At 42.5% G+C, this 11,093-nt stretch overlaps 2 protein-coding genes across 3 annotated transcripts; one reads left to right on the top strand and one right to left on the bottom strand.

The window, feature by feature from the left end:
• The first annotated feature begins 318 nt into the window (after positions 1-318).
• mrpl14 (mitochondrial ribosomal protein L14) lies at positions 319-1,587 on the top strand. Its single transcript, XM_060073379.1, has 3 exons — positions 319-705; positions 805-916; positions 1,039-1,587. The coding sequence occupies exons 2-3, from the start codon at positions 816-818 to the stop codon at positions 1,403-1,405; spliced, it is 468 nt and encodes a 155-aa protein (XP_059929362.1). The 5' UTR covers positions 319-705; positions 805-815; the 3' UTR covers positions 1,406-1,587.
• A 35-nt stretch (positions 1,588-1,622) lies between these two features.
• On the bottom strand, positions 1,623-10,369 carry capn1a (calpain 1, (mu/I) large subunit a). Of its 2 annotated transcripts, XM_060073347.1 has the most exons (23): positions 10,213-10,352; positions 9,083-9,100; positions 8,234-8,480; positions 7,619-7,688; positions 7,292-7,410; positions 7,046-7,179; positions 6,699-6,867; positions 6,454-6,537; positions 5,670-5,755; positions 5,296-5,370; positions 5,041-5,201; positions 4,529-4,698; positions 4,413-4,424; positions 4,046-4,257; positions 3,916-3,955; positions 3,758-3,823; positions 3,617-3,674; positions 3,417-3,481; positions 3,060-3,128; positions 2,885-2,963; positions 2,682-2,795; positions 2,514-2,572; positions 1,623-2,426 (listed from the first exon to the last, which is right to left on the bottom strand). In XM_060073347.1, the coding sequence occupies exons 3-23, from the start codon at positions 8,477-8,479 to the stop codon at positions 2,400-2,402; spliced, it is 2,115 nt and encodes a 704-aa protein (XP_059929330.1). In that variant the 5' UTR covers position 8,480; positions 9,083-9,100; positions 10,213-10,352; the 3' UTR covers positions 1,623-2,399. The 2 variants fall into 2 exon arrangements, with proteins under 2 accessions (XP_059929330.1, XP_059929329.1); XM_060073346.1 differs by lacking the exon at positions 9,083-9,100 and having other exon boundaries at positions 10,213-10,369.
• Positions 10,370-11,093: the final 724 nt, after the last annotated feature.

The following is an 11,093-nucleotide window of genomic DNA, read 5'->3' as shown; positions in this document are numbered from 1 at the left end:
GGTTTATGACATACGAAAAAAAAAAGAAACAATATCAAAATAATATTTGTACAATATGATTTAACATGGATATATAAAAACGACTCAGAGAAATCGGTAGAGAAATGGGAGCATTATATTTTTTAAAAATTAAGAACAAAATATTGCTCCTGTATCTTTGTATTCGTTTATAGGCCAGTCTTGCCCTCTCAAATATGGCGGCGTGCCTCCGTCTCAAATACGTCTACGTAATGAAGCAATGGGTCGAAGCGTCTGTGTGTACGTCTATGGGTTCTATGTTTGTATATCTATGTTCTTTTGGACTGTCGCGTTTGTGCCTTCCACTAAAGATTGTGTCACGTGTGTAGGTTAAAGTTACATACATATACCCATGTATCTTACATATAAAGTTGTGTGGGACAAGATAAATCGTGTTATTACGAATTAAAAAATCCAACACATTATTACGATATCGCTCCGAGAGAGTGATACCTCAGCGGAGACTGTAGATTCATCTTGTAACCTGTAACGCCTAGAATTAGCTAGCGCTAATTCTAGCTCGGCGCATGTCAGTGACGTTGCACCTTTGACATTGGCATGAAGCATGAGAGTAGCTGACAAACTATACTCTTGTCTGTTTGAAACAGAAACGTTTAGCGTTTGAATCTAATCGAGATCTCAAACCGACTGTGTCCATATCTAGATGACAGTACATATTCGCTTACGGTAAGAACACATTTGATCCCCTGAATATAAGTTTCCATGGTGGCTAACGGCGCAACACTTTCTGATTGCTGATTTTCGTTTCTGTCGCTTGATCCGTAGGTTGTAACGTTATGGCTCTTCTAAACCGCCTCGCAAAATGCAAATACATGCATCTTGCATGTCATGCTCTGCGTGTGAATGCGACGTCGTTTACCCAACACAGTGCATTCAGGTGAGTCGATTAAGCTACACGCTTTCCAGTTCAACTATTGCCAGTGTATGTGTTTATTTGTTGCTGAGATATTGAGGTCATACTAATATCTGATGGCGAATGTGACTTTTTTTGTTTTGCAGCGTATCAGCGGTGTCCGCTGCCATACAGAAGATGACCAGAGTACGTGTTGTGGATAACAGTCCGCTTGGCAACACCCCTCACCATCGTGCACCAAGGGTCATCCATGTGTACACCAAGAACGGCGTGGGGAAAGTAGGAGACAAAGTTCTGCTTGCCATTAAAGGACAGAAAAAGAAGGCACTTATTGTTGGACACAAGATGCCCGGGGAACGCATGACGCCACGTTTTGATTCCAATAATGTTGTCCTGATTGAGGACAATGGTAATCCGACAGGGACCAGAATAAGGGTCCCTGTGCCTACACATCTTCGTAAACTGGAGGGAGACTACTCCAAATTGTTGGCAATTGCTAGCAGATTTGTATAGTAAGCAACCATGCAAACAATGATGCTGTCACTATTTCATTCATTGTTCTTCCTGTTTTGTAATAAGATTGTATGCTTCAATGTCTCTATATTCTGGTTAACAAACGCATTATCAGTATGTCTACTTGTTTCATATATTTAAATTTAAACCTTTTTATTCATGTTAAACTGTTCTTTATTTGGCTTGTTGGTCAGTGCCTTATTGAGAAAAAACAACCTGCATGGATAATGTTTATTGGTTTGAGGCACACAATACATTTACAACAAACAGGACTTGCATCTCTTAACTGTGTACATTCGACCTGGGTTAAGTGTTAAGGCTGTAGGGAAACAAACCTGTGATTGCCACTGATTGCAGAACGTATCAAGCTAAAAAAAAATAACGATTGTGTCAAAATAATACAAATGTATATTTGAATTAATATTCAGCAAAGGGAAAATCAAATAGATATAGTAGGTTCCCATTCAGATGGTATCTGCTGCCATCTAGTGTTTTAAGTTATGTTACCATGAAGTAATTCGGCTAACGTACGAAATAAAATATTTACATTTTTGATATACTGCTACAAAGTTTGCGGTGACACTAAAGATTTGTGTAGTGGTGTTCTAATGTCATTGGTTTAAAAGACATGCAGAAGTACAGCCAACATGGAGCATTTGAGTCAGCCAATGCAAAATGGGTTGGCGACCTCAAATGTTTCAGTTAATACGACATGCTTTGACATATTCTATTTATATAAAGAAACAAATGCAAGCACAGCCTAGTAAACCTGTCTTGGGTTCCAATTTTGCATAGTTACAAACTAAGAAGGTACAGGCAAACTGCTAGCATTGTTAGACCTGATTTCAATAACCGTTAGTTGTTATTTTGCAAGGACAGTTGCATATGGTGTGAGCAGGTATGTGAGAAGGCTAGTTTCGAAGCTGGTCACAGCGTATGGAAGGGCACTGTTGGCTTGCGAAAGGGCCCTCTGCCAGGCTGAGGTAGGTCCTCCTCAACCACACATGGTTAGGTACAGCCACTGAAAGTTAAACAAAAGGAAAAGTGGGATTGGTGTACAGAAATGTTTCTCACATGAATTCAAAGTGACCCTGAGCAAAGATGTTACCTCTGTCAATTGCATTTCAGCCACTCCTTCGTCGTTCTTATTTAGCTCCTGGAAAGATCCTGTGGAATATAATTCAAATTTTGAGCATACGTTGGCTAACAAATAAATTGAGCAATGACACCATTGGGTAAAGACTTTAACCTTAAGGTAAAAAAACTAAGTACTCACTAAACATTGCTTCAAGCTTGACCAAGCAGCAAATGAAGTTGTCAAAGTCAATCATATCATTGTCAGCATACCGCGCCACCAAAACCGTGTTCAGTTTGTTGTTCAGTGTAAAACCTAAACAGAAATAGTAAAAGGTTAACTTCCTGGGGTTGTTCCGTGAATACATCCCCTGTACGTTTCATTCGTTTTATCTTGAACATTACCTGCTGCCTCAACAGCCATACGCATCTCATACGAGTTCATGGCCCCAGATTTGTCCAGATCGAATTGCCTAAAAATGAGCTGATGACAAAAAGGAAAAATTCATTGCAGAGGCTGACGATAATTGTTAATTTGAAATTAAAATACTATTGATCAAAATATTAATACAAATATTACCAGCCACTTTCGAATCTTGTTCCACAGAATCTGGAACTCCACCATGCCTAAGCGAGCGCTTCCATCTTTCTGTTTATTGTGTAAAGGGACTGAACTTCACAATGCAACACTAAATCTGCTGTTGACACAGGCCTATAAATATGCTGTTTATTGGCACATATTACCACTTGCAGTTACTTTTTGTATCATCAGCAACAAGATGTTAATTGATAACATTTACCATGTAACCCAGACATAACATTGTTGAGGATGCAGCATAAAAAAGACTAACTAATATTTATCTCAAGACACATTTTGCAAAGATAAATCAGGTATTTAACCTTAGGTGAAAAGTCTAGTTATTGTTGAAAAGGATACATCCATGAGATTCACCATGGTCCTGCAAGACACCAGACTGAAGCCATCCGTCTGCAGATCTTGGTCTGAAATCACAAAGTGTTGGAGGACAAGGACATTCAACATGAAGTTGAATGTTACATAAAGACCTTGGCACTGCGGCAAATTTAAAGTTTGTTTGATCCGTGGTCTGTAATTGTAAAATGTTGATGTTAACTTACGTCGAGACACCACTCTGTTCAGAATGGTCCTCAGCTCATGAACAGAAATCTCCATGTCCTAATGAGAAAACGAGAAGGTTGCGTGTTCATATAAAAGATGCTTGTGAAGTGATAAACTCAGCAGGAGTTAAGAAAACCTACCTCGCCCGCCAGCTGGGCAAACATGGACTTGAAGGAGTCATCGATATCATCTTCAGAGATATCGCTCTGTAAAAAAAAATATTCTTATTTTACACTCGTGCAATGAATACAGTTTAAACAGCAACGAACATTTGCAAACTTCATTTTTAGAAACCTACCTCATCATCCAAATCAGCAGAAATGACATCATCGAGTTCTCTATAACGAGGGGAAAAATACTTTTAACGTCCCAAAAAATACTCAACACACATAAATCAATCTCAAATAAAATAATAATATATGCCCTACTCTGTTTCGGACTGCTTCTCCGTGAAGACTCGGAGGACAAAGTCGGCCTCTTGGTTTGCCTCGAAGGTGGAAGGGACGATGAGGTACTCGCCAGGGGGAAGACGAAGGCGTGTGCTCACCTCCCGCAGGTTGATGAAGGTCTCCGAACGGGCGCAAGATGATTTGGTCAGGAAGAACTGCTTCTTCAAGTGGACGTTCTGGCAGCCCTTGAACTGAGGCAGAGGTAGGGGAGCAGACTTAGAGGTCGATTGGGCATCAGATGCAGTTTATAATTGGTTTTCAGTTGATATTAAATTATAAAAACAAAGTGCTATATCTTAAATGATGATTGTGGTTCAAATAGTGTGGTTTCTGAAAGAAGTGGTACCTCCTCTGGTATCTGTGGAAAAAACAAAGAAGTGAAACAAAAAAGGAAGATTAACATTGGAAATGAACAACAGAATTACATTGAAACATAATTGGGGCAGTGTATTCTCTACACACCTCATAAATGGCAAAGCCAATGGTGTGCATGTCCTGGCCTTGGCGGCGGTGGCGTCGGCGATCCTTCTGCATAAGAGCCACCAGGAAGCTGCAGGCAACCTCATCGTCTTCTGGGTCGTCATCTTCCTCCAGCAGGGTGATCTTGTACTGGGGGTTGATCCAGAATGTATCTGTGCAAAGGTGGTCGTACGGTCAGAATTTGCTCGGCTGATGAATGTATTTTCCCTGTACTTTTATACATAAAACAATCTGTACATCAGTATGGGAAGATGCTAGGCGTGTTAACTGCCATCGGCCTGCTCAATAAGATGGTAGTGGCTGATGTTTATCTGTTGTGTCGCATTCATTTTGAAAGGTTATAGACATTGGCTATCAGCCAAATTTATATTTCAAACATTAGTATCTAACAAAATGTTAACCATTGGCGGATCCCTAGTATAAATACACTGGTAGTTACAATACAAGTTGACCAACACAAAACCAATCCTGATGTTTGCATGAATTGGACTCACTGGGGCAGTTCCTGCAGCCTCCAGCAGAGCTTCCCCTTCTCCACGACCCGTGGAACTTGATGGTGTTCCAGTGGCTGAGCCCTTCATCACTCAGGGCATCTGCGGTCAAATTACAGATCTCCAGGCGGGAAAACTGCCTCAGGAACTCATTGAAGGACATCCTGGGTTTGGAAAATGGGAAGCCATCAGCTGACAAGCCGCGGACACAGTGTGGGGAACGAGTGGAGCAGAGGTGGAAATCAGTGGCGTTCATACCAGAACTCCCCGTCTTCCATTTGGCAGTGCAGATCTTCTCTCTCTGATGGATCGATTTCATCCCATTCTGGAGAGCTGAAACAGGAGAAGGTATTTCGATTTTTTGATAAAATTACGGTAGAAGAAAACAAAGCTGCAGCAATACAAAAGGAATTGGTTATAGTCCCAGTCAAAATGGTCCTGGGTTCGATCCAAGTCCACAACCTACTTGTAGGCCTCTTCGATCCTCAAACACCTAATGACACACGTATCTGAATTTACAAAAGATTGCTTTGGATGAAAGCATCTGCTGAAACCCAACTGGAGCAGTGAGATGACCAGGGATGAGTATTTGAGTAGCAAGGTCTGTGCAACCAGGTGTGTTTCCCATTTACCTGTCACTCCAGGCACCGGTCCACTCCACCTGTCCCCAGGGGTTACGCACGCGGATCAGCCTCTCCATGCGGCCTCGGTAGTCCACCTTCAGACCCCAGGAGACAGTTGTCAAGCGAAGAACAAGACTCACGACTCCCCCAGAATCAGACCTTAGGACTTTTATTCAGTGACGCTTTTCATTCAGCCATCGAGTTTTACTGACTGACTGTTTTATTGTTTGAATTGTCAAGCACCTACAGAATTTCCTGAGAATTAAAGGTTTAGTATTAATAATATAATAATAAAAAATATATATATATATATATAATTATTACCTATAATAATAATAATAATAATACATTTCATTTATAGTGCCCTTTTCATCCGATCCGAGCAAAGATTGGAGCCACAAAAGCAAACATATAACCTTTTGACCGTTTTTTTACTCCCCAGTTTGTTGTGGTTCAACCGGTCAGGTTGTTTACAGTCGAGACAAACGCGAAGAGCCCCACCCCCTGGAACATGATTGGTCGAAATCAGATAAGAAGCAAAAGAGTGACATGCCCCGTTGACACAGATTTGAGAATACCTGCCATCAGACTTTAGATGTTAATCTTAAATTAGATTTGTGAGACTTTGTGTATCCAAACACGTGTGGATAAGCAAGAGAACACACACACACACACACACACACACACACACACACACACACACACACACACACACACACACACACACACACACACACACACACACACACACACACACACACACACACACACACACACACACACACACACACACCTGCTTCAGGCCGGTAAGTGAGTAGGCATGGCCTTTCACAAGCTTCTTGAATGTAACAGCCTCCATGTCCAAAGTACTGGTGATCTGTAATGACATAAAAAATGTAAGTCTCATCTCGATAAGAGCTCCAGATACATAAATCCTGAAATGCTTCTAATGGAATTATGTCATATATATTTTTTTTTTTCAAGGGTGGAAAGTATTGAGGGGCACGGCCTGTGCCGCATGCCGGAATCCCCACGCACGTCGATGGAGCAGCCCAGTAGGGAGCCTCTCTCCAGGGCTTTGCTGATGATGCGGTAGAGGTCCTTGGGAGCCTTGCGCAGTTCGTACATCTCCGACACACCCCCGGTGAAGTCCTCGAATCCCTCGGTGGTACTGCCTCCCGAGAGGGCCTCGTAAGAGCCGTTCAGCCTGCAATCAAACCACCACAAAACAGAACACTCAGGCCCCCGAAAGCTAAAAACTCCATTACCCATCAACACCCCCTTCATAGATGTGCATTCGTGTGTCAGGGGTTCAAGCGGTATAGGTGCTCAAGAAATATGCTGTGGCACTAAATAATTTAGCAGACCCTTTTTAGAATACTCACTTTGCGTAGGCCTTCTCCATCAAAGCACTCCAGAATTCATTGCCCTCCGCAGAGTGGACAAACATAATCTCCCCGTCTTTGACAGGCAATCTGTCATCAATCACCACGTCTGTCCATTCGCCGAACTGCCAGAACTGAAAAGTCGTAAGCAGGAAGAAACTGGTTGACTTGGTGCTGAATCATTCATGAAGATGAGAAGGAACTCTTTTGAGATGCAATCTGATGAGCCGCAGACGTTAAAAAGACCTGAAAGTGGAAGATCCCGGCGTAGTCATCCTGGAAGGACTGCCCGTGTGGGACCACCCGGTGGAGCAGCGTCTCGTTCAGGGTGAGGGATGCGATGGCGGCCAGCAGCCAGCAATCACCTGGGAGAGGGAGATGTTTAGGTTCAAGGGGTCGGAGAGGAAAGCACCATCCATAGGAAGGAAGACTTCACTTAATGCTTTTGGAGGAAAGGAATTGATTGTCCTTTCACAAGGTTCCTTTTAAGATGGTTCTGCTGATAGATATATTGATAAATACATGAATAAGTAAACACACAGAGAATGGGATAATGGACTCTAACAGACTCACCGAGTGCTCCCTGACAAATGTCGGTTCTGGTAGCTCCGCCCACGATAAACTGAGGACTATCGGTCAGTTCCTATGGGTCATAAAAGCTGGACGTCAAGTCAATAGATCCTTTTGTCTTGAGACTTTCATGGTTGAAGTCTGGACCGAGCAGTTGGACAGGGCTGTTCTAAAAGACACATATTTTCCTCACAAGCCTATGGGCTGTGATTTCAGCCAATGAAACAAGACACATCTCATGTCAACAAAATAAAAAAATAAAGAAGAGTTTTCTTAAAATGACATAAACTGCTAAGTTATTGAGTTACTCCATCTCTATGTGCAAATGGAAAGCTTGTGGACCGGATTCTAAATTGTCAACACCACCAATCTAGATTCCAATGCGACAGACACACCCAATGCAAAGCATTATACACCAGAGCCATCAAGTCATATGCCTGCGCACTCTCAACAAGATTGTATATTTAGATCAAATTAGACAAGATGTATTGTACAAACTAGATCGACGCATCATCGCATGTCAACAGACTCGGGCAGAACTTTCAAACGCATCCAAGCACAACTTATTCCACAGAATCTGTTACACGGCTTAATGATTAACTAAGATTGGCTTCCTACCGTAGGCCTCAACCACTCCACGTCCCTAGTCTTGGCAGAGTAGGGAGCCAGCTCCTTGAAGCCCAGGGAGGGGGGCTCTGCGGGGAAGCAGGGGTCCTCAAACAGAAAGCCCCCTTCCAGGCATTCCTGCTTGAGGGCCTCATAGTCCTGGTTGGAGAAGCTCACGGCCTGCTCCTTGGAGCCCATTCCTTCTGCCCGCAGCCTGTTCTCGTATATGCTTGCAGATATCCCTGTGGCGTGATGCATTCTGTGGGGAGATATAAATATGGGGGTAGCGTGAGTGGGTGTTGGTGGGTATAAATAGCAGCATGCTAATCAGTCAATGGCGCACACGTCTAGCCAAAGCACAGCAAAGAGGTTAGCGTTTAGCTAAGCATCGTAGCAAAACGGCTGGGGATCCAACTTGGTGATCCATTAGTCTGGTCTGTGACTATTTAGGCGACTCATTTACTTTCTTACTAGTTGTTAAGTGACTTAGTGCACACACACACACACACACACACACACACACACACACACACACACACACACACACACACACACACACACACACACACACACACACACACACACACACACACACACACACACACACAGATATTAGTTAGCATATTTTCAAAGCCAGATTCTGATAATAATGGCATTGGTTTTTAGCTATCCTTTAAACTGTTCAGAATGAAGTCCCTGTAAGGCCTATATGGGATAGCTTCATAAAAGTTGTAACTAAACTATAACACAAATGTGTATGAGTGAGCTTTGGGTGGAGCAGCGATAGTCAATGAAAGAAAAGCACCAAGTTGAGCGAGTTAACAAAGTTCAGAAAGTAAACAAGAGAAGGAAACGTGATACCTTCTGAATATGAGAAGGCTATAGGTGGGAAATGACAAAAGGGAAACAATTGTTAGTATTCCGTTGTCAGAATATAGGTTAGTTGACATAACTGCTTCTGTGATACCGATTTTACCACTCCTTAATTTGTTAAACTATGAATATGCTATAGTGTTGGCCTTAATGTTCCCAATATCAACTCCTCTGTAAAGTAATTAGAGCTTTCAGAAAATAGCCATGCAATGAAAATCTCCACGGTTGTTATAACACAAGACAGCTCTTTGTGGGATAATGACCAGAGTGGGCACATCCATTAGTTGCTCCATCGCACACTGAAAGAATCGTAATGAGCAGAGTTTCTGCAATCTGATGGGATCACCAGAGGACTAAATCGGTGGTAATTGAATTGCACTGATGGGCGTCAGATAGGAGGAAGAAGAAAAGAGCTGTCCGATGCTGTTGTTTACGTAAGCACCCCCTGCTGGGGCCCAAATTCTGAATGCCCGCTGGCCTGTCAAACAGCAACAGAACAGAAGGGATTTCTGTTTCCGGGCCGGCGAACAGCTGATCCTTGCAGTACTGTGGTGAAGTCATCCTTTACATTTCGCCCGCAATAATGCACTTAACAAGCGAGGGTGCCCCTCTCCATAGCGCAACAAAAACAACAACTGGGTGGCGTGGCTGGGTGGGTGCGTGGAGGGGGGCACTCCACAAAATCAATACATCCGCCGGCGAGGTGCAAATTCCCGTTTTCTTTCTTTCGTGCGAAGGGTTATTTCGGACTTGGCTCTATGATATCAGGAACAGGCCAGACATGCCTTCTACAGTACGGGAGCACCTGTTCCTAAGATACAAGGCCCGAGTGCTATTGTGTGTCTTGCACCGAAGTACATGTCAGTGATTTAGGGGGAAATACAGGCTACACTATCCCACTCCGATTTGTAGGCCATTTCAAGGTTGCTTTAATGCATGTTGAAATCAAACTCAAAAACTCGCATGAATGAGGCTGTAACACGTAATGTGCTTGCTATGAGGTGATTATAAGAAAGATACAAACCCGCAAGGTTGCTTCGGTTGGGAACCGTTAACTATTACCCTGGTGCACTAATTGAGCTGTTGACAATAAAATGAAGGAGTCAAACATTACTTACCACCTTTGGAGACTTTCGACTGCGTTGAACACAATAAACCTTTAAATTCAAGTAAATCTCTGAGAGTACCCTGCTCGGACATCCACAGTCAGCGCACTCCACTCTGCCGTCAGTGCTCACTGCGGAATAGTCCATTCGTAAAGGGGGTGGGATCACTGTCGCCCCGACAGGTTGTGCAGACGATGGGCTAAATCAAATAAATGATTGAATCGCGAATGATTAATAATTGAGTGTAATTGCAATAGTGGATCTGTGTTCAAATTGAACTTTGAGCAGGGCTAATCGAAGAAGATTACAATGCAGATATTCACTTTTTACTTTGTTTACCAAAGGCTGACGATACTCGATATAGGCCTACCGTGACTCAGGTCTTCATCTATCAAACCGATGTTACCTCATTTTTTAACACTAATGTTTACACTGTAAACCAATGGAGTAACCCTGACGGACGGGGGCGCCAGTGCCCTTAGATGGATTTGATTTGGTTATTCGTTTTGACATCAGGCGAAAGCATTACTCATCTTCTCGCAGCCTTTACATACTATTCAATTCGATTCAATTCAATTCACTTTTATTTGTATAGCCCTTAATCACCATTACAGTCTCAAAGGGCAGGCCAAATGTTTATGACTATCAAATAACATCCAGTGTAACTCTGGAGTAAGACTAATTGAGTTGATTGAGTGACTCAAATAGGCTATGCTTTTAGTTTTTTCACATAGCCTATATATCTATCACTTGTGTGTTTGTTTTTTCCTGCTGTGGAGGATGTTCTAATCACAATTAATAGGCGTATTTTGATGACAAAGAGGTGTGGTTAAAATAAAATAAAAATAGGTATCCAAAGATACTTTGTAAATACCCTAATAATAAGATGAAAT

The sequence above is a fragment of the Gadus macrocephalus genome, chromosome 15, assembly GCF_031168955.1.
Source record: "Gadus macrocephalus chromosome 15, ASM3116895v1".
NCBI classification, from domain to species: Eukaryota; Metazoa; Chordata; class Actinopteri; order Gadiformes; family Gadidae; genus Gadus; species Gadus macrocephalus.
The sequence above is the reverse complement of the archived record's forward strand: the minus strand, read 5'-3'. Positions and strand labels throughout refer to the sequence as shown.